Genomic DNA, 18831 nt, shown 5'->3' on the forward strand with positions numbered 1-18831 from the left:
GCCCAGCACGGTAGCCTAGTGGCTAATGTCCTCACCTTGCACACACCAGGATCCCATATGGGCGCCGGTTTGTATCCCGGCTATTCTACCTCCCATCCAGCTCCCTGCTTGTGTCCTGGGAAAGCAGTCGAGGATGGCCCAAAGCCTCGGGACCCTGCACCCATGTGGGAGACCTGGAAGAAGCTCCTGACTCCTGGCTTCAGCTCGGCTCAGTTCTAGCCGTTGTGGCCATTTGGGCAGTAAACTAGTAGATGGAAGATCTTCCTCTCTGTATCTCCTTCTCTGTGTATATCTGCCTTTCCAATAAAAATAAATGTCTTTAAAAATATTTTTATTGGAAAGGCATATTTACAAGAAATATCCTCCATCTGCTGGTTATTTCCCAGGTGGCTGCAACAGCCAGAGTTGAGCAAATCCAAAGTCAGGGACCAGGAGCTTGCTCTGGGTCTCCCATGTGGGCGCAGGGTCCCAAGGCTTTGGGCCATCCTCGACTGTCTTCCCAGGCCACAAGCAGGGAGCTGGATGGGAAGTGGAGCTGCCGGGATTAGAACCGGCGCCCATATGGGATCCTGGTGCTTGCAAGGCAAGGATTTAGCCACTGAGCCATCGTGCCAGGCCTGTGTATTTGTATTTCTTTCCATGTTGTTTTATAAGCTGTGGAGTAAGTTGTTTTGGACAAGGTCTAGGTATAATTTCACAAGCCTTACATATTGGCTTATAGAGATTTGCTCATTTTTGAGGCATGAGATCACCTAGGTTTTTCATTCCCTTAGTAAACTTGCCCTTTCCAGATGCTGGGTGGTCTCAGTCTGTGGTCTGTACTTGATCTGTCCTTCATACTCGGTCTGCTGTTCCACAGGCCCCTCCAAACACAACAGGGAGGATGTCTCTTCCCAGGAAGAAAGCCTGCAGCTGACCAGCATCCCACCCACGCCCACCCTCACCTCCACAGCTGTGAAGCGTGGAAAAGGCCTGACAGGGTTAGAAGAAGTCGAAGGTGGCAGCTCAGAATCAGAGTTTTCCCAGGGGTGAGTCTGTCTGTGGGGTGGTGTCTTCCTTTGTGGTCCGTTGTTCCCCCACAGCGCTCCCACATTCGCAGATTCTTCTGGCTCTGTTCCAGACCTTTCCCTCTAGAATGTCTGTCCCAGGACTCTGAGCTGTGCTCTGCTCAGTGGACACCCTGCTTCCCATTGTCTCCTTTGCTTTGTCCCGTCACTGATGCTGCTGTCTCTACAGCCAGCTCCTGCCACGCAGCCAGAGGTCAGGGGTCCTGAGCCCACACAAGCCTTCACATCCTGGTCTGGGCAGCCGGCTGACCCGGTGAGTGTTGTCATGCCCACCTCTGCCTCCCTGCCCCGTCCTGCAGAGCCCTGGTGTGTGAGGGCCTGCTCTGATAGAAGCAGGGGCGGGTCCCTGGTGTCTGGGAAAGCCCTGCAGGTCCTTCGTGTGTTTGAAAACCCTTGCTGTTTGCCCTGCCGTCAGACTCAGCCTCATGGAGGAGGACGAAGAGGAAGGATTGAACATTCCGGATGAGTCCAGTGAAGAGAGGCAGGACAGAGACAAGGTACGTGGGCCCGACACGCCCTTCTCTCTGCAGACCAGAGGCTGATGTGTGGAAAAGGAACTGAGGCTCCCCCAGTCCCGAGGATGCTCTGGGCTCCAAATTGTGGTGAAAGAGGAAAGGCTCAAGGCGCTTTGGCCTTTGCTTGGTCCTTTTATTAAGTGAAAAATATCCGAGTGGGTCAGAACAGTGCTGGTCCTCCTGCCCTCAGAAAGGCCTCGGGACCCGCTGAGGGTTGGAAGGAGGGGGAGAGGTGGGAGGTCAGCTCGTCAACACACCTCCCTGCCACCTCCCTGCCACCTCCCCTGCCCCTGAGAGCCTCTCCCAGTCTGTGTCCCTCCACCCCAGAACGGTAATGCTTCCCCATGAGGAATGCTGCTGGTGAGCCAGGGAAAGCAAGGATTTAGGCTGAGGTGAGCTGAGGGAGTCCCCAGCTCCACATTTTTAGTTGTCACCCCTTCTCATCCTCCATTTCTTTAAGAGGGAGATTTGGGGTGGGCATTTGGAATAGCAGTTAAGATGCCGCCTGGGACACCCACAGCCCTCCATACCCACGTGCTTGGCTTAGAGTCCTGCATCAGCTCTGCTCCCCCTGCAGCTTCCCGCTGTGTGCCAGGGAGGCAGCGGTGGTGGCTCGGGTACAAGGGTCCTGGTCACCCTGGCCACTCAGCTGAGACCAGGCATTCACTGAGGAGGGAAGCAGTAAGGGAGAGTTCCTGCTCCTTCCCTCCCTCCCTTCTTCCACATACCGACTACCACGGACTGGCACCAACAGCAGTGCCTTTCTCACAGCGGTGGGATGGGGGCCTGAGAGCAGGGGAAGCACCCCTGGGTGCTGGGGAGGGCCCCTCTGAGCTGCACGAGGCTGACGTCTCACTGACCTCCAGTGACAGCATGGGGGCGCCCGGGCCTCTCTCATAAGGGCATTAATCTTGTACAATGACAAGTCACCTTCCAAAGGCCCCACCTCAACCATCACTCTGGGGGTTGGGATTTCAGCATTGGATGGGGGGGGCACATGGATATTCAGTTTGTAACCAGCTATGTGTTTAGCTTCTGCTGTTACTATTTTGTTCTCTGCTCTTTGAGGAAGGAAGAGCAGAATAAAGCGGAGGAATGGAGGCTTGTGTTCAGGAGAACTCTTAACAGAGAAGAGCAGTGCCTCTAGTAGATCTTTCCTAACTTCTCCGACAAACCCCTTTCCCTGGTTCCAGACCAGCCTACCTGGGCCGGGCTGGGCTGGGCGGTCACAAGTGGAAGTCCTTCCCTGAGGCTGCCCGGGGTCTGGCCCTGCACCTGCGCCCAGTATGACCTACTGACCCCTGCCCGGCTAAGTTACAGCCCAGCTGCTGCGCTCGCATGTACACGGCAGACACTAGAAGAGGCACTGCGCTCTGTGCTGTGATAAAAGTGGGAAAGACCTTTCCTACACTGACCCCATTCTCTCTAGCCACCAGTTGGGCGCGCTTCCCCCAGTGATGCCTGGATGGACCTGTTAAATACTGCAGAGGTGATCTTCGAGGTGGGTATCCCCAAGGCAGGGGTCCTGGGTCCTTGGGAGGTGCTGGCAGGAAGCCCCCCATGCCTGTCTGGAATAGGAAGAACAGGCTAGAGCTCCAGGAGTCCAGAGGAGCAGGGAAGCCAGACTCTCCCCTGGGAGACTTGGTGCTGTTCGCCCTTTGGTCTACTTCTGTCTCCCTCCCTCTCCTCCCGCACACGCAGGAGTTGTGACCTGACTCTGGGACCCTCCCATCTCCACTGCCCATCTCAAGGACGTGGCCACCTGGAAAAGGCAGACAGGAGAAAACAGCACAGGGAGCCTCCCGCAGCCTGGCTGCCAGCCGAGTCTCCGGGAGAGGTGGGGGAGCAGGGAGACCCTGTCTTGCTGGCTGCTGTCTGGAGGGAGGGTGGGGGGTAACAGGAGGAGCTCCAAAGTCTTCCTGATTTTGGAAGATCACATATCCAAGGCTTTTTTTTTTTTTTTTTTTTTTGGCCTAGTGAGTAGCTCAATAAACATGTTTGAATCTGCCAGACAGTGCCCTGAGATTGCTACTGATGGAGGCCAGTTCTTTGCCCACCCCTGTAACACATGCCCAGGTGTCTATCCCCAGTACCTGTGTGAGGGCCTGAGGATGTGCTGCTCAGTAAGTTAGGGAGTGTGTGTGTGTGTGTGTGTACGTACGCATACCTGATCTGGGGGCGGCAGTAGAGGCCGAGGTGAAGGCAGGGGATGATCTCCTGTGAGGCCATTCAGCCCAAACCACTCCTCCTTCCTTTCTCTTTCCCCTCCTCCCCACTTTCCTCTCACCCACTCCCATGTAAAAACCAGAAGAGCACATCCTTTCTATTTAAGTTATTTTTATTTGAAAAACTTTACAGAGAGGAGGGAGATCTTCCATCCATCCACCGGTTCAGTCCCCAAATGGTCGCAGCTGAGCCAATCTGAAGCCCGGGGCCAAGAGCTTGTTCCGCGTCTCCCATGTGAGCTTGTACCATCCTCTGCTGCTTTCCAAGGGCATAACCAGGGAACTGGATGGGAAGTGGAGCAGCCAGGACTTGAACCAGAGCCCATGTGGGATGCCACGCCACAGGGCAGAGGATTAGCCTGCTGCCATGTCTGCCCCCTGTAAATGCCTTTTAAAGGAAGTCTGTCAGTGCCCTGGGAGGGAGATGACACATTGAGGCTCCCTACCCTAAATTCAGGAGGAACAGTTTCATGGAGTAGAGCTGTTTGTTGTTGTTTTTTTAGTTTTTTATAAATCTTTTTGGGCCCGGTGGCGTGGCCTAGTGGCTTAAGTCCTCGCCTTGAATGCCCCAGGATTCCATATGGACGCCGGTTCTGATCCTGGCAGCTCCACTTCCCATCCAGCTCCCTGCTTGTGGCCTGGGAAAGCAGTCGAGGATGGCCCAATGGGACCCTGCCCCCACGTGGGAGACCCGGAGGAGGTTCCAGGTTCCCGGCTTCGGCTTCAAATCGGCGCAGCACTGGCCGTTGCGGTCACTTGGGGAGTGAATCATCGGACAGAAGATCTTCCTCTCTGACTCTCCTCCTCTCTGTATATCTGGCTTTGTAATAAAACAAATCTTTTTAAAAATCCTTTTTAAGATTTATTTTTATTGGAAAGGCGGATATATAGAGAGGAGGCGAGACAGAGAGGAAGATCTTCCATCGATGGTTCACTCCCCAAGTGACCGCAATGGCTGGAGCTGAGCCAATCTGAAGCCAGGAACCAGGAGCTCTTCCTGTGGGTGCAGGGTCCCAAGGCTTTGGGCCGTCCTCAACTGCTTTCCCAGGCCACAAGCAGGGAGCTGGATGGGAAGCAGGGCTGCTGGGAGTAGAACCGGCTTCCATATGGGCTCCCGGTGCAGTGCGTGCAAGGAGAGGACTTTAATCACTACGCTATTTCACCAGACCCAAGCTGTTTGTTGTTTTTAAGATGTTTATCAGGCCGCAGCAGGAGGGAGCCCAGAGGCGCCCTCCCAAGGCGCTGCTGCCCATGCTGATCACCGGGACGTCAACCTGCAGATGCCATGTGGAACACCACAGCGCCCAGTGCTCGCCAGGCCAGCAGTGACTCCTTGGTGGGCTATGTGCTGGGCCCCTTCTTCCTCATCACCCTGGTCGGGGTGGTGGTGGCAGTGGTCATGCATGTCCAGAAGAGAAAGTGGGTGGATTGGCTTCGCCACCACCTGCTCCGCACGTACGACCCAGCAGAGGAGCTACACGAGGCCGAGCAGGAGCTGCTCTCGGATGTGGGAGACCCTAAGGTGATCCATGGCAGGCAGGGTGGCTACCAACACAAGTGGACACCCTTGCTGGATGTCAAGACCTGACCCCCCAACCCAGCCCTTCTGAACCTTGGGGTCCATCCCTCCTCCCACCAGCCCCACAGCTGAAACCCCACACCCACCTGCAAGCACTCACAGGCACCTCCTCCTGGGGTGGAAAAGGAGCTAGGAACCAACCTGGCCCCTCTAGGTTAATCCTCACAAGGACTTTGGGGTGATGGACCCAGATGTACAATATTCATTATATATTTTGTAAATGTTTTGTGGCGGATTCCCTCCAAAAAAAAGATTTTAATCAAAATTTACAGAGAGGAAGTTGTAAATGTTTCCCAAATGCTTAATTATTTGATTAGCACTTAGGTCTAGGGTCTCTCCCCCTGAATGTGAACTCTGTGATTGCTTGACTAATGGAATATGGTAGAAATGCTGGGCCCGTTTGTGAGGTTTTATATTGGCAGCTTCCACTTCCAATTTGAGCCCTTGGTACAGTTGCTCTAGTTTGAGAAGGCACGAGCATGTGCTGGCTCCAACCAGCAGTGGCCCCTGATGGGAATGGGATGGATGGTTCTTATTACGAAGTCAGATATACAGAGAGGAGGAGAGAGGAAGATCTTCCGTCCAATGATTCACTTCCCAAGTGAGCGCAACGGCCGGTGCTGCACCAATTCGAAGCCGGGAACCAGGAACCTCTTCCAGGTCTCCTACACGGGTGCAGGGTCTCAAGGCTTTGGGCCATCCTCGACTGCTTTCCCAGGCCACAAGCAGGGAGCTGGATGGGAAGTGGAGCTGCCGGGATTAGAACCGGCGTCCATATGGGATCCCGGGTGTTCAAGGCGAGGACTTTAGCTGCTAGGCCACGCCGCCGGGCCCGGGGATGGATGGTTCTAACCTCACTCTTGTGCGTCCTAGCTGAGGCCCAGGCCGTGGGTCTGTGCACATTCCACATCCCTGAGACGAACCCATGAGCACAGGAAGGTGGTGGCTTACACCACAGGCTTACATCTCAGAGTGAAGATGCCAAGAGCTTTTGCATCTTTATCTTTTGAAGAGTACAAATCGTGTACGCGTCATAATACACATTCAAAATGTGATGAGTTAATGAGGGAAAAAAGTACTATTGGTTAACAGTACAAAGTAAGTTTATTTTCTGCAAAACGAATGTTAATGACATCATGGTTTGTTTTCTGAAGTTGTAGATGGTGGCTCGGTTTCATGCTTTTAATGGCCTTCATAATTGGAAAGGGTGCCTGTCAGCACCGTGCATTTACTAACTGAAAACAAAGTTTTCACCTGCAAGACCGGGAAACAGGTCAGAGAATTTTCAAGTGCATGTGTCACCACTTGGAGCATAAAACCAGTTCATGGCGTGTCCTGTGAACTGGTCGGTGATGGAAGCCGTGGACCTGCCCCTCCAAGATGCTGACCTCACTGGAGGTGAACTGTGACGTCTGGATCCCCGAGAGGCACCAGTGCACTCTGGGAATAAGCTTCAGTGTGTTTTTCACCTTAAGGTGGAGAAATGTTTCTCGCTGCCCTGCAGAGCACCAGTAGGCGGCTCTGTCCTGCCCTGGTGAGACACCGCTAGGTCGTCTCTGGGGCAGACAGGACAGGCCCTGGGGGGCTTCCTGGGACCTCGCCTGCTCAGGCCTGGCCAGGCTGGACTGGTGTGGTGGTATAGCCCTACCGGCGAGGTGCATGACGTCAAACTGTCCTTGTCCACTGCCTGGCAGGGCTTTGCATTCCTGTGAGCTTCACACTAACACTTCTAAGCTTTTGTCACTGTGTCCCATAACATATTCCCTTAACCTAGTGGTGGCCGTGAACTTCAGCAGAGGTAAGTTGTTGGAGCTGCATGCTGAACTAAAGAACCAGGGAGGACAGGAAGGGGGTGGGGAGGGCAGAGGAAAGAAGACAGAAACGGACCAAGAGTCAGCCAGACCACGGGTAGGAAGTGAGCTGGGCAGGGGTCGAGGTGGGAAAAGGGGATCCCATCCCACCAAGCTCGGCCCCAGGCCTCAGCATCAGATGCAGCTGGACGCCCTGGGATAGGGCTGCCTCATCCCTGACCACAACGCAGGCTCTTGTGCAAGACAGGAAAAGCAGCCAGAATTAAGAAGTGAATGCAGGCGTCGCTGCATGGGGGTGTAAGGCTGTGGGTTGCGCCCAGTGATCCCACAGCTCCACTCCCTGGGTGCTCTAAGCACACTGCCCGGCCCTGCCCTGCCTGTCACTCCGCTTGTCCTTAACAGTGGCCAGAGTGTTGGCCATGGCCACGGTCCTACTGCAGTCCCTGCTGTGCCTGCTGCTGTCACCACTGCCTGGGCTCCTTCAGAAAGGTGAGTGGCCAGCCGGTCCTGGGGACTCTGCCCCAACCACAGGAAGGGTCCTGGTCCCTGGAGAGGGTCTGCAGAAGGAGGGGCCACCTGGGTAGCTCCATGCCAGCCCTTCTCCTTCCCTCCTCATCCCTGCAAGCCTGTAGAGTGCCCACCAGGGCAGAGGGCCATGCTGCCCATGGGAGACAGTATCAGAAGGCCACGGGTTGTGTGTCTGACAGCCACTTCAGTGTCTCCTCTCTGACACGTTTCCCTAGAGAACTCAGCTGGATCCATTCCACACCGTCTCTTTGGAGTCTCCCAACCAGAACACCTCTCGGCGTCCATTGGTGGCTCCGTTGAAATCCCCTTCTCCTTCCGGTATCCTGGGGAACTGGCTGAGAATCCTCACACGAATATAAGCTGGAGAAAAGGCCACTTCCATGGAGAATTTATCTACAAACACACCCAGAGCTTCACCCACAAGGACTACAGGAACCGGCTCTCCCTGAGTTGGACACCGGGGCAGAACAAGGGCTCCCTCAGGATCTCTAACCTGCAGCACGAGGACCAGTCCACGTACTTCTGCCGAGTGGAGCTGAACACACGGTTATTTGGCTGGCAAAAGTTGCAGTCCATCCCAGGGACCTTGCTCGTCATCACTCCTGGTGAGTCCAGCTGCCCTGGCAGCTCCAGGCTCCTCCAGTGAGGTTTACCCACGTAAAGGGCTTAAGGCCACTGGTGTCATTAAATTGAAGCCAAGCAATGTGGATTCTATTAAGAGCACTTTTTATTTGAAGAGTAGCTACAAAGAGGCAGAAAGAGATCATCCATCCATTGGTTCACACCCAGAATGGCCAAAATGGTGTAGTCTGATGCCAGGAGCTTCCCCTGGGTCTCCACCTGGCTTCAGAGTTCCAAGCAGTTGGCCCATCCCCTGCCATATTCCCAGGCCATTAGCAGGGGAACTGGATGGATGTGAAACAGCTGGGACTAGAACCAGAACTGGCACCCATATGGGACGCCAGCACCACAGCGGAGGCTTAAATACTGTGCCACAGTGCTGGTCTAGCCTGTGGACTCTGCCCCGACACTGTGTTATGTTTCTCCACTCTAGCGCAGCCTCTGACAGCCGTTCCCTGACTCCATGGTTCCTACAAACCCAGAACACCATGTGGAGCCCAGCGCAGTAACCTAGTCACTAAAATCCCACCTTGCAAACACTGGGATCTTACATGGACACCGGTTTGTTCCTGGCTGCTCCACTTCCATCCTGCTCCCTGTTACTGACTTGGGAAAGCAGTCGAGGATGGCCCAAGGCCTCGGATCCCTGCACCCGTGTGGGAAAAAATGGAGAAGAGCATGGCTCCTAGCTTCAGCTCAGCTTCAACCGTCATGGTCACTTGGGGAATGAACCAATGGACAAACATCTTTTTCTCTTTCTCTCTGTGTATCTGCTTTCCTAATATAAATCAATCAATCAATCTGGAAAAAACCCCACCACAATGTGACCCTTTTCACCCAGACACTGGGTCCTCCAAGGCATTAATAAGCTGCTTATTTCTCCTATCTTCCCAGCCACCAAGACCACCACTCAGAGAACCACAGGCAGAGCCACCACACACAATACCACTGCAGCCACCACAGCCAGCCTCAGGGTCACAGTGGGCAGAGAGCACCCAGGGTCACAGCTGCTGAGTCTGGAAGCTGCGGTCGGGCTGGCAGTGGTCTCTGCTCTAATCAAAGCGGCCTCTCTGGGACTGCTGGTCTTCATGATGTGGAAGAAAAGCAAAGGTGAGTGGCCCGGCACATGCCCTCCCCCACACCCAGGCTGCCCAAGGACAAGATTGTCAGACTCACCAGCACCACAGTCACCCAGGGCAGCTCCTGCAGCCACGTGGCAGGATGGCCCAACCCCACCAAGTCAGGCACTGAGGGCTGTGCTTGGGGACCCACATTTGTCACAGGCTCCTTAAGTGTGGGTTGTGGGAGATGCGGGTGGGAACAACCCATCCTGCCACACAGTCCCACCACTTGCCATGTCTCTCTTGCCTCACTCATTCTCCTCCATCCTCTCCTTTGCTTCACTGTTAGAGGTGAGGGTAGGTGCACTGGATAGGTGAGGTGGCAGCAGAAGGGACACAGAGCTGGCCCAGCTCAGCTCAGCAAGCTCTGGGTGAAGCCCCCAACCAGGGCCTGGCTTCACACCAATATACAAAGGTAGAAGCAGCACAGGCTGCCTTGGGGAACTCAGCTGGTGGAGGGACACTTGTCTTGGGGTCAGAGAGCTCATCTGTAAGGGACTGCAGTTGCAAGAGGGGAACAAGGGAGGACTTTTGATAGGAAGTGACAAAGACAAAAATTCAAAGAACAAAAAGGGAGCAGTAGGCATTTGGCATGGTTGTTCAATGCCTCTAGAGATGCCCACCTCTCACACAGCTGTGGCTGCGTTCAAGGCCATGGAAGGCAGCAGGTCATGGACCCAGCATGCGGCTTTCTGACAACCTGTGGTGGAGCCTCCTTGAATTCCTAGACACTGCCTTTGTCCTGGCCCTCACACAGCTGAGAAAATGGGAATTCACCAATAGGAAGAACACTGTCTCCTTGCGTCTCAGTGACCCTGGATTCTGAACAAACAGGAAGTAAACAAATGAAAAGCAACAGACTCCAAGCAAACAGAAGAATGATCAGGCAGTAGGGAGGGTGCTGCAAGAGGCCACTCACTGTCCTTCCAGGAGCACACTCACTCCTGGAAACGCAGGGGTCCCAGGGCTGGAGGCAAAGCAGGAGCAAAGAGAGAAGTCCCTGACTCTCACACCCAAGAGCCTTCCAAGGCCAGAGACAGAACAGGAAAGGGGCAGCCCCAGTTCCAGCTGTGGACACAGTGCTGCCAGGGTCCGTGCAGTAGGTGTGAATAACACAAAGGTGTGGAGAGAACAGCTCCCTGCATGGCAGGTCCCAGGGAGCTTCCAGCTACTTGGCAGGGCCTAGCGGATTCATCTCTGACCACCTTGACACAGTTTTCACCCCCTTTCGCATGGGCACTCAACCACCCCACTAAGAATTTTGTATTGAGGCATTGTCTGCCCCTGTGAGATGGCTTTTACAACCAACATGAGCTTAAGAGTTAATGTTACTGATAATGTCCTGGTGAGTGGGCCTTTAACTGCACACAGGAGTACAATCAAGCCCATGCTGTTTCCAGACACCTTATTGTGTACCTACCCATTGCCATAAAATCTGGCCCGGACATTTAGCATGCTTCCTGGGAAATGGCTTGATAAGAATTTTACAAACTAATGGAAATGATGGGAGTATGGGTTAAAACTGCCATGACAAAAAATATAGCTACTGGGACCCTAAAAGCTATCTTGTTACTGGGACCCTAAAGGCTATCCTGCTAAGGCAAAAAAATTATAGTTACTGTGACCTTAAGGGTTAGCCTGTCCTTGCAACTCTTCAGAGCATAGAAAATGTAGTTGCTTTAGCTGCTTTCATAATTTCTAACTAGAGGAAATATAGGCTGATTTCACTAACATCATAAAGATATACTTTTGATTATTGTTTGATCACTTATGAGGTTGTAGAACCTGCAGTTGTAGAGGAACTTAATGTTTGAAACCTTTTGTCTCAGATCTTTGTTTTTTTCTCTTTTGATGTATTCCTCACATTAAGTGATGGTTAAGTTGTAGAATAAGAATTGTAGCAAGAGTGTATTACTGAATAAGATGTGTTGCCTACTGAGAAATTCTTGGCTGCAATGTTGGAATGGATAATGCCCTGTCTTAAGGTGAAACAATTTGTAGAATTATCTTTGGAAACACTCACTTGTCCATTGCAGAATTGAAACTTAAATGGAGTAAACTTGGCTCATTGCTAATTACAATTCTTTCCGCCGTTATAACTCTTGCTTTACTTGTTCAGTTAACAAACTGTGTGAGCTTGCTGACTTAATGGCCTTTAGTGCCAATGGCCCGTAATCCCCATACACCAAGACCCCAGACTTACTAACCCATACATAATTCAAGGTAGGGGCCTAGTTGTCACAGGTGGCGCCAAGGTTAGAGCCCAGACCTGAGGAGAGCGCATGAAGACTGGCAAACCAAGATAAGCAAGGAATGTGGAATCCTTCCTCAATCATCTCTCAGGAAGCTATAAATTGTGCCCCCCTGAAGCTATGTCAAAATGCCCCTAAAAGAAAACCTTGTACTGCTTCTGTATAAATAAAGCGGACAGCTTTCTCGCAAAGTCCACAATCATCAGGGAATCCTAGTGGTCCGTCTCTCCTTTCTTTCTCTCTTCTTTCTTTGCCTATCTCACGCACCCTTCCCGAGCTCCGAACTCTCGGCTGGAGTTGGACTCCGGCACGGTGCCAGGCTGCAGCAGGGGGGCCCTAGGGAGCACAGGCACACACGGGGAAAGGGTAGGCCCTAGAAAAGCTGAAGCAGTAAACCCAAGGAGGGGGCAATGACTAGACTGACATGGCCATGAGGGAGTGGGGCGAGTCCCACATTCCAACCCAGCTGAACGAGGCTGTGAAAAACATCACTAAATGAAAAGTGCACAAGGAACAAAGCAAGCCCCTGTGTCCAAGGGGCAGACGCTGCCTCCAGCTTGGAGGTGTTGGCCTGACTCTCAGTGGAGTCCACCAGGAAGTCACATGTGTGCACTTGCAGCTCGGAGGAGAGGTCAGGCCAGCAGCATTCACTGTTCCCGTCCCAACATCCTCTTCTGGCTGAAATTACTTTCAAGCAATGACTCTGAAGTCAGTGTCCATCTCAACTCTGGCTGCAGCCACTTTGAAGCATCTCCTGTCCCATCAGCTCTTGACGCACAAAGGGGCAGAGATTGTCGTCTGACAACCTGCAGGAACCCTGGTGTCACTGCCCATCAGGGAAGCTTTGGTGCCAGGTACAGATGAGCAGGCCTCGACCCCAGGTGAGGTGGTCCTGAAGGCCACCACAGCACAGTTAGATCCTGCAGAGCAAGCACTGTGACCAGAGCACGCACAAGGAATAAGCTGCAGCCACTAAACTGAAGATGTGATAGTCGCATGCTAATACAGAGATAAACCCAAGGAAGGAAGGAGGGAAATCCAGATACATTCAGGATGAAAACACACAAGATACTTGTGGGAAATTACAAGGTAGCATTCTTAGCCCACCAGGAAAGACAGGTGATTCCATGAGAGGAGCTGGCTTACTGGTGAGAAAAATTTAATATTTTGTCATGATTTTTACTGGTATGAACTCCATAGGAAAAAAAAAAAAAAGATGTGAGGAAATAATTAACCATAGCACTAGAAGAAACCTTGTGAGATTGTAAGACATGCCAGTCTCCCCAACTATGATAGAAAGCCGAGTCGTGCATGACATTTAACTTCTGCAAAGCCCAAAGCTCAGGGTGTCCCGACAGGAAGGAGAGGCAGGGACTGAAGAGAAAGCTCACACAGTCACAAGGAAATGGGCTCGTGAATTCCATTCCTCTGAGACGCAGCGTGTCCTGGACTAGGGATTCCTCACAGTTTTCAACCACTGGGTTACAAACTGTGCAGCTTCCATCAGGACATGAGATGCTAACAGTGGCTCCAACAGCAGTTTCCTTTACTTCCTACTCTGACAGATCGAGAAGCAAAGATCACCAACCTTCAAGTCCCCATCCTGCCCCTGCCCTGCTCTCCTTGGTCCTTGCCCAATGTGGCAGCTGAGACTCTGGAGGTTTCTGGATTACAGGATTAAAGCAAGGACAAAGACAATGCTGCAACCCTCTGTTTCCCCTTTCCAGAACGTTCCTCAGTTTTTACTCACAACTTCCACTTACAGCTTACTCACTGTGGTGATCACACAGCCACTCCCAACAAAACCATCCACAACTGAACCGGGAGATTTCAACGTACTTGGGGTTAGCAAACAGCATTTCCTGTCTCAGGACCCAATGGGGTTGGAGGTGAATGAGCTCCAAGGGGCAGAGGAGCTAGTGAGCAGGACAGGTGGAAGGGTCGGCAGGAAAAGTAGCTTTTCAAGGAGCAAGAGTTCAGCGAGACCAAAGAACAGGTACATAGGGATACTGACAAAACATGAGACTCTGGCAAAAGGCAGATCCTTACGCTGAATTCAAACACAGACTCGGAAGGGAAGGAAAGGGTAAGGACCACAAAGAGGATATGTGTGGGCAGATCCCTATATGACCTGGAATCTGCTGCTGGTCACTCCTCTCCTGCCCTGGACCCTCTAGCACTGCCTGGGAGCAGGACACAGCAGAGAAGGCAGGTGGATTAACCCTCACCTCCCCGGCAGGTGGCACTCATGCTCTTGGTCCTCCCACAGGGCAGCAGACCCAGGCCGAAACTCCAGCCAGGTAAGTGCTGGACCTCCTGGGCTGAGCAGGGGGGTCCTGAGATGGGAAAGGGGAGGGCTTTGGAAGGAGCCCACCAGGCACTTCTCGGCCCACCTGCAGGCCCACTCCACAGCTCTGTGTTCCTCCTCCCTCGCTGGCAGGCCTGGCACCTGACCTCAGTCTCCATCCTGCTGGCTCCCTCTGCCTAGAACCTCTTCCCAGACACAGCTGCTCCTCCATCCTGCCCTCCTCTTTCCTGCTCTCCACCAGTGCTGTCCTCTTCCCGTAGTAACTTGCCAGGGTCCCATGCACCCTCTGTCTCTGGCTGCTGTGGGCCTGTCTTGCTCAGCAGCATGTGTGGTCTCTGCCTCCTGCCCACCCTCAGTGCTCCTCCCCATCACCTCCGCCTCTCCTCCTTTTCCCACTCTCACTGCCATCACTGTGTTCTCACTGGAAGCCCCTCCCTGCCTTCCCAGCTCTCCTTCCTCCAGCCCCTTGCCACACAAGGATCAGCCTCAGCCCTGCCCAGAGCACCTGGCAGTCACAGACTTGCTTCTGTTCTCCCAGCCTAGCCAGGCACTGCTCACAGACACAGGAAGAGGCAGTGAGAGAGCAAGAACCACCAGGGGTTGGCCTCCCTGCCTCCTCCTCCTGAGTCCATCCAGTACAAGCAGCTTCTCCAGAATAACCACCTCCAGTGAGCATGGGGGACCTCTGCTGGGCCACCCCACAGGTGGCCTCCTCCAGAGGGCCTCAAACCACCACACTCACCCTGAAGAGGCCAGGGCAGGCTGCAGGACACCCTGCAAGGACAGCCAGGCCCTGTCCTCTAGTAGATTCCCCACTCTCTTACTGCCATACAGGAAACCCCCTCAGCACACTGAGGAGAAATATGAGAACACTGGGAATCAAGGTAAGGCCTGGCCCAGCCAGCCCAGTGTCTGCCCTCAGCCCTTCCTTCTTCCCCAAACACCTCCTAGCCTATCTGGGTCCCTCTCAACACTGGGCCTCACCCCAGCCCTCCCATGTGACCCTCACCTAGCAGGGAGCCTCAGTGCTGGAGCCCCCTGCCCATCTCTCCCTCCTGGCTTTACACCATGTGACCTCTGTGCACCTTCATGCTTTCCTAGGACCAGATCACGGCTCCCACAGGTAACCAAGACCTCAGGAATGACTGCCAAGCAGGTATTGGAGGCCACAGAGAAAATGAGCAAATAGCTGCCCCTCCTCCTCTTGTCTCAACTCCCTGGCCCTCACCCACCAAAGTAAACACCCTCAAGACTTGCCTTATTATGTCTAAGGAAGAAATGGTGTTGCCTTTAGTCTCTCCCATCAAAAGCAACTGCAATACCCAAGCACATCCAAGACTGCTCCACGACTTTGCTTCTGTGACCGACCGCCTCAGGCCAAAGTGCACAAATCCCCAAACTCTGCTAGCCATCCCAGGTCTAACTGGCATTATGGTCTCCAGTTCTTCAGCAGGTCTCCTCACTGAAGCACACGAGCAGGCCCGGCGGTGTGAGCCCACTCGGCATGTGAGAAGGAAGTGATGCTCCAAGGGCTTTCTTCAAGCACCCCTGACCTGCTCCTTTCCCTCTCACCCACTGCTCCCTGCATTTCTCTCCCACAGAAGTGTACTCATTTCTATGAGGTACCAGGCTGGGTTACAGAGACAGCAAGACAAGTCTCTTGTGTAAGACAATGAACTGTGAGCATCAGAGATGTCAAAGGGAAAAGAGGAGCTTCAGCAGAGAGGCCTGAGGCAGCAGGAGTGGCCAGGCCCATGGAGGCCGCCTCAGTGCCCAGGGACGTCGCAGGGAGGGCCCAGCTATGTGTGCAGAATGCTCCTGAGAGACCCTCCAAGTCCACAGAGACACAGTCACCAAGGCCCAGGGAGCCACAGATGCACTGAGGGATCACTTCTCCAGGCTGATACCCCCGTCAGAGGACCCTGAGTCCAGGGCAGGCGTTCAGTGAATAGTTAAAATGCTTCTTGGGAAGCCCAAGTCCCTGGGTTCAAACCCTGCATCCAATCCTGATCCAGCTTCCTGCTGGTGCACACAGTGGGAGGGGGGGCAGGTGATGCATGGCTCAAGGCAGTGAGTCCTGCCATGCAAAGGAAAGAACAGCAAGTTCCCGGAGCCTGGCTTTGTCCTGGCTCAGCCCTGGGCACTGAACCAGCCAATGGGAGCGTGTGCTCTCTACCTCCTTAAACCCTGCCTTTCAAATTACTGAATAAATACAACAGCCCTGATCAAAACTCTAGCACGTTTCTTTGTGGAAAATGAACATTTTGAAATGAAAGTGGTAAAATTGCCAAGTCCTGACAAGGCCTTCATGTCCACTTTGGAGGCTCTGGAGACCAAGGACTGTGGGGATAGCAAGGGCTGACTGAGCCCAGGGTAGGACGCAGTCCACCAGCCCAGCACTACTGCATCTTCTCACACACTTTGAGGCTGGAAAGCACTGTTTACCAGACAAGAGGGGCTGGGTAACATGAGAGAATCTGTAAAAATGTTCTGTAGTAGGAGGTCATACGCATAGAGCAGGGGGGACCCCAGAGTGGAGCAGGGGGACAGGAGGCGGCTTGTATCCCAACCCTGAAGACTCCCAGATCCTCACCAAGGACTATCAGTACGAGCACTGAGGACTACATCCCTACTGCCAAGGAGACCACGGGGGACTGGAGTGCCTTCGGAGGCCAAGAACTCTGAGGACATCCACCCCCATTTGGATCTACCACATGGGATGGAAGAAGCCCAAGCCCTGCCTTGCAGGGTCCAAGGTCAACGACAACCAGGATCCCTGAGCGGTCCGCAGAAACAGAAGAACAGTAAACTTCCTTCGGGACTAGGGAGGGGAGCTTTCTCTGGTCCTTGCCTGCTTCCAACTTTGGGTCCCCATCCTCTCTCGCAATGACCATCAGGATCACTCCAGAAACCCCTCAAAACAAACAAACAAACTAGAATAGATAGAGAACAACAAGGAAAGCTTGGAAACAGACAGGAAACAGCGGGGATGCACTTACACCTCACTGGGTGGGACACAAAGATTAGTTGCTCCTCACTGGGGTATTGAAGATTTCTCTGCACACCCCTCCTAAAGCTGTTCGCCTAAACTGTTGACATATGTCTTGCTATAGAGTTAGACTACCCCAAAGACAGCCAGGTTCAGAGAAATCATGCTTCAATGCTATAAACTGCTAAATACTAAAATTAAAATAGACATGAGACAGCTGAATGGCAATCTACAGCCATTTTAAGGTGTATAGAACACGGTTGAATATAAACCAAAATTGAAATGTCCATGAAGAAGTCACAGGTTGTGGTTCAGAACCTGCATTTTCCTATTAACATATTGGTTAATCAATACCATGTCAATTAATGCCATGTTGTAATTGGTTGTAAATATTATGTTGGGGCTTTTAATTGATTGGGATGATACTCTGCTGGCTCTACCTTCAGACCAGAGATGGTCTCACCAAGAAACTATTGAACTTACCAGGACAATAAGATGCTGGACTACATGCTTGGTAAATACCTCCAATGAAAGAATGTCAACTGAATCTGAACTATGGAAATGCAACAAGGTGGAGCAATCCACCATGGGGGGAGAAGTTCGGGAGGGGTGGGGGGAATCCCAGTGCATATAAAAATGTGCCACATAATGTAATTAATAAAAAAATAAATTTAAAAAAGAATGTTCTGTAGTAATTATCAGGCATATACCATGAACCTGAGACTCTATAATCTATGAATAAATTGCTTGAAATAGTAAAAGAGGGGCCCGGTACAAAGTGCGGGGGAATGGGGATCTGGGGTGGGAAGGCTGACCAGAAGGGGCAGTGAATATCCCTTCCAGGTTAGCTGGGACCAAACACCCAAAGTTTCACACGTAAGCAGAGCAGCAGGGGCTGTGGTGGGCGGCAGAGCTGGGACTTCTTCATGGCACCAACAGAGACGTTCTTTCCACATCTCTCCTCAAGCTGCTCACTTCCCTGTCTCCTCATGGACTCCGCAGGACTGTGCTGCCCAGGTCTCCAGTTAATGAACCAACACCTCTGGGTGGATTCAACATTTGGTCTAATATTGAGGATGTTGAGGGGCACTCCTAGGAGGACCCTGGGTGTCCCAGGCTGGCCCCTGGCAGTGGTACCACCAGAGGGTGATTATTTCAATCATGTCTGGCTGGCTTCTCTCTGCTTCTTAGACCAGCAGGGCATCGCTGCTCTGCAACCATCCACCAGTGCCAGCCTCCCACAGATGCCAAGCTGATGTCAGATCCTGAGCTGCAAGCACAGCTGAACCACCTCCTTGCTGGTTAGAGTCATGAAACCCACCTGAGACCCCAGCTGCCCTCCAGCGCTTCCCACCACAGCTGGCCACCTCAGGGTTTCCTCACCACTCAGCAAGGACACGTGGAATCCACTGAAAGCAAGAGAATGCACACAGTGCGACTGCAAGGGCTTAGGAAGTCAGCACTCTGCTTTCCCTCAGGACTCTTCACATCCATGATACCCCAAGAACCACATGCAGAGGACACAGCGGGCAACAGCCATGCCTCCTTCCTGCTGCCAGGTGAGGCAGCACGCACATGGCCCGGGAGGGAAGGGAGCAGGAGTGTGGGGAAGGTGAGGAGCCTGCAGGCCCTGGTTCCCAAAATGGGGTCCATGACTCACCCCAAGACCTGCTGTGAAAGAGCCAAGGCTTCAGGCTGACACCTGGCAAAGAGAGAATAAGCAGAGCTGAGAGGTGACATGTTGGGGACAGATATCCAGTGTGGATCCCGGGGTCCTTGGCCTGAGGGATGTGGCTATGAGGGGCCACATGCGGC

At 53.0% G+C, this 18831-nt stretch overlaps 2 protein-coding genes and 1 long non-coding RNA gene across 4 annotated transcripts in view; all 3 read left to right on the forward strand.

Moving 5' to 3' along the window:
* STAG3 (STAG3 cohesin complex component) overlaps window positions 1-3307 on the forward strand; it is a 35280-nt gene extending 31973 nt beyond the window's left edge. The window contains exons 30-34 of the mRNA XM_058680717.1: window positions 860-1028; window positions 1237-1320; window positions 1483-1564; window positions 3012-3083; window positions 3284-3307. Of these exons, the coding sequence (XP_058536700.1) occupies window positions 860-1028; window positions 1237-1320; window positions 1483-1564; window positions 3012-3083; window positions 3284-3292 (416 nt within the window). The 3' untranslated portion in view covers window positions 3293-3307. The remainder of the gene's footprint in view (window positions 1-859; window positions 1029-1236; window positions 1321-1482; window positions 1565-3011; window positions 3084-3283) is intronic.
* A 1708-nt stretch (window positions 3308-5015) lies between these two features.
* Window positions 5016-5530, forward strand: LOC101529173 (small integral membrane protein 29-like). The gene has a single exon (XM_012931269.2). The coding sequence runs from the start codon at window positions 5093-5095 to the stop codon at window positions 5393-5395; it is 303 nt and encodes a 100-aa protein (XP_012786723.2). The 5' UTR covers window positions 5016-5092; the 3' UTR covers window positions 5396-5530.
* A 3718-nt stretch (window positions 5531-9248) lies between these two features.
* LOC131483214 (uncharacterized) lies at window positions 9249-15675 on the forward strand. 2 transcript variants are annotated; one of them, XR_009247575.1, is made up of 4 exons: window positions 9249-9456; window positions 13959-14019; window positions 14862-14911; window positions 15129-15675. It is a non-coding gene; the product is annotated as an uncharacterized LOC131483214 (long non-coding RNA). The 2 variants fall into 2 exon arrangements; XR_009247574.1 differs by having other exon boundaries at window positions 13989-14019.
* Window positions 15676-18831: the final 3156 nt, after the last annotated feature.

This window comes from Ochotona princeps, chromosome 24 (genome assembly GCF_030435755.1).
Source record: "Ochotona princeps isolate mOchPri1 chromosome 24, mOchPri1.hap1, whole genome shotgun sequence".
NCBI lineage: Eukaryota > Metazoa > Chordata > Mammalia > Lagomorpha > Ochotonidae > Ochotona > Ochotona princeps.

Coding starts and splice junctions, on each gene's coding strand:
- LOC101529173 (XM_012931269.2), top strand. CDS start 5,093: ATGTGGAACACCACAGCGCCCAGTGCTCGCCAGGCCAGCAGTGACTCC.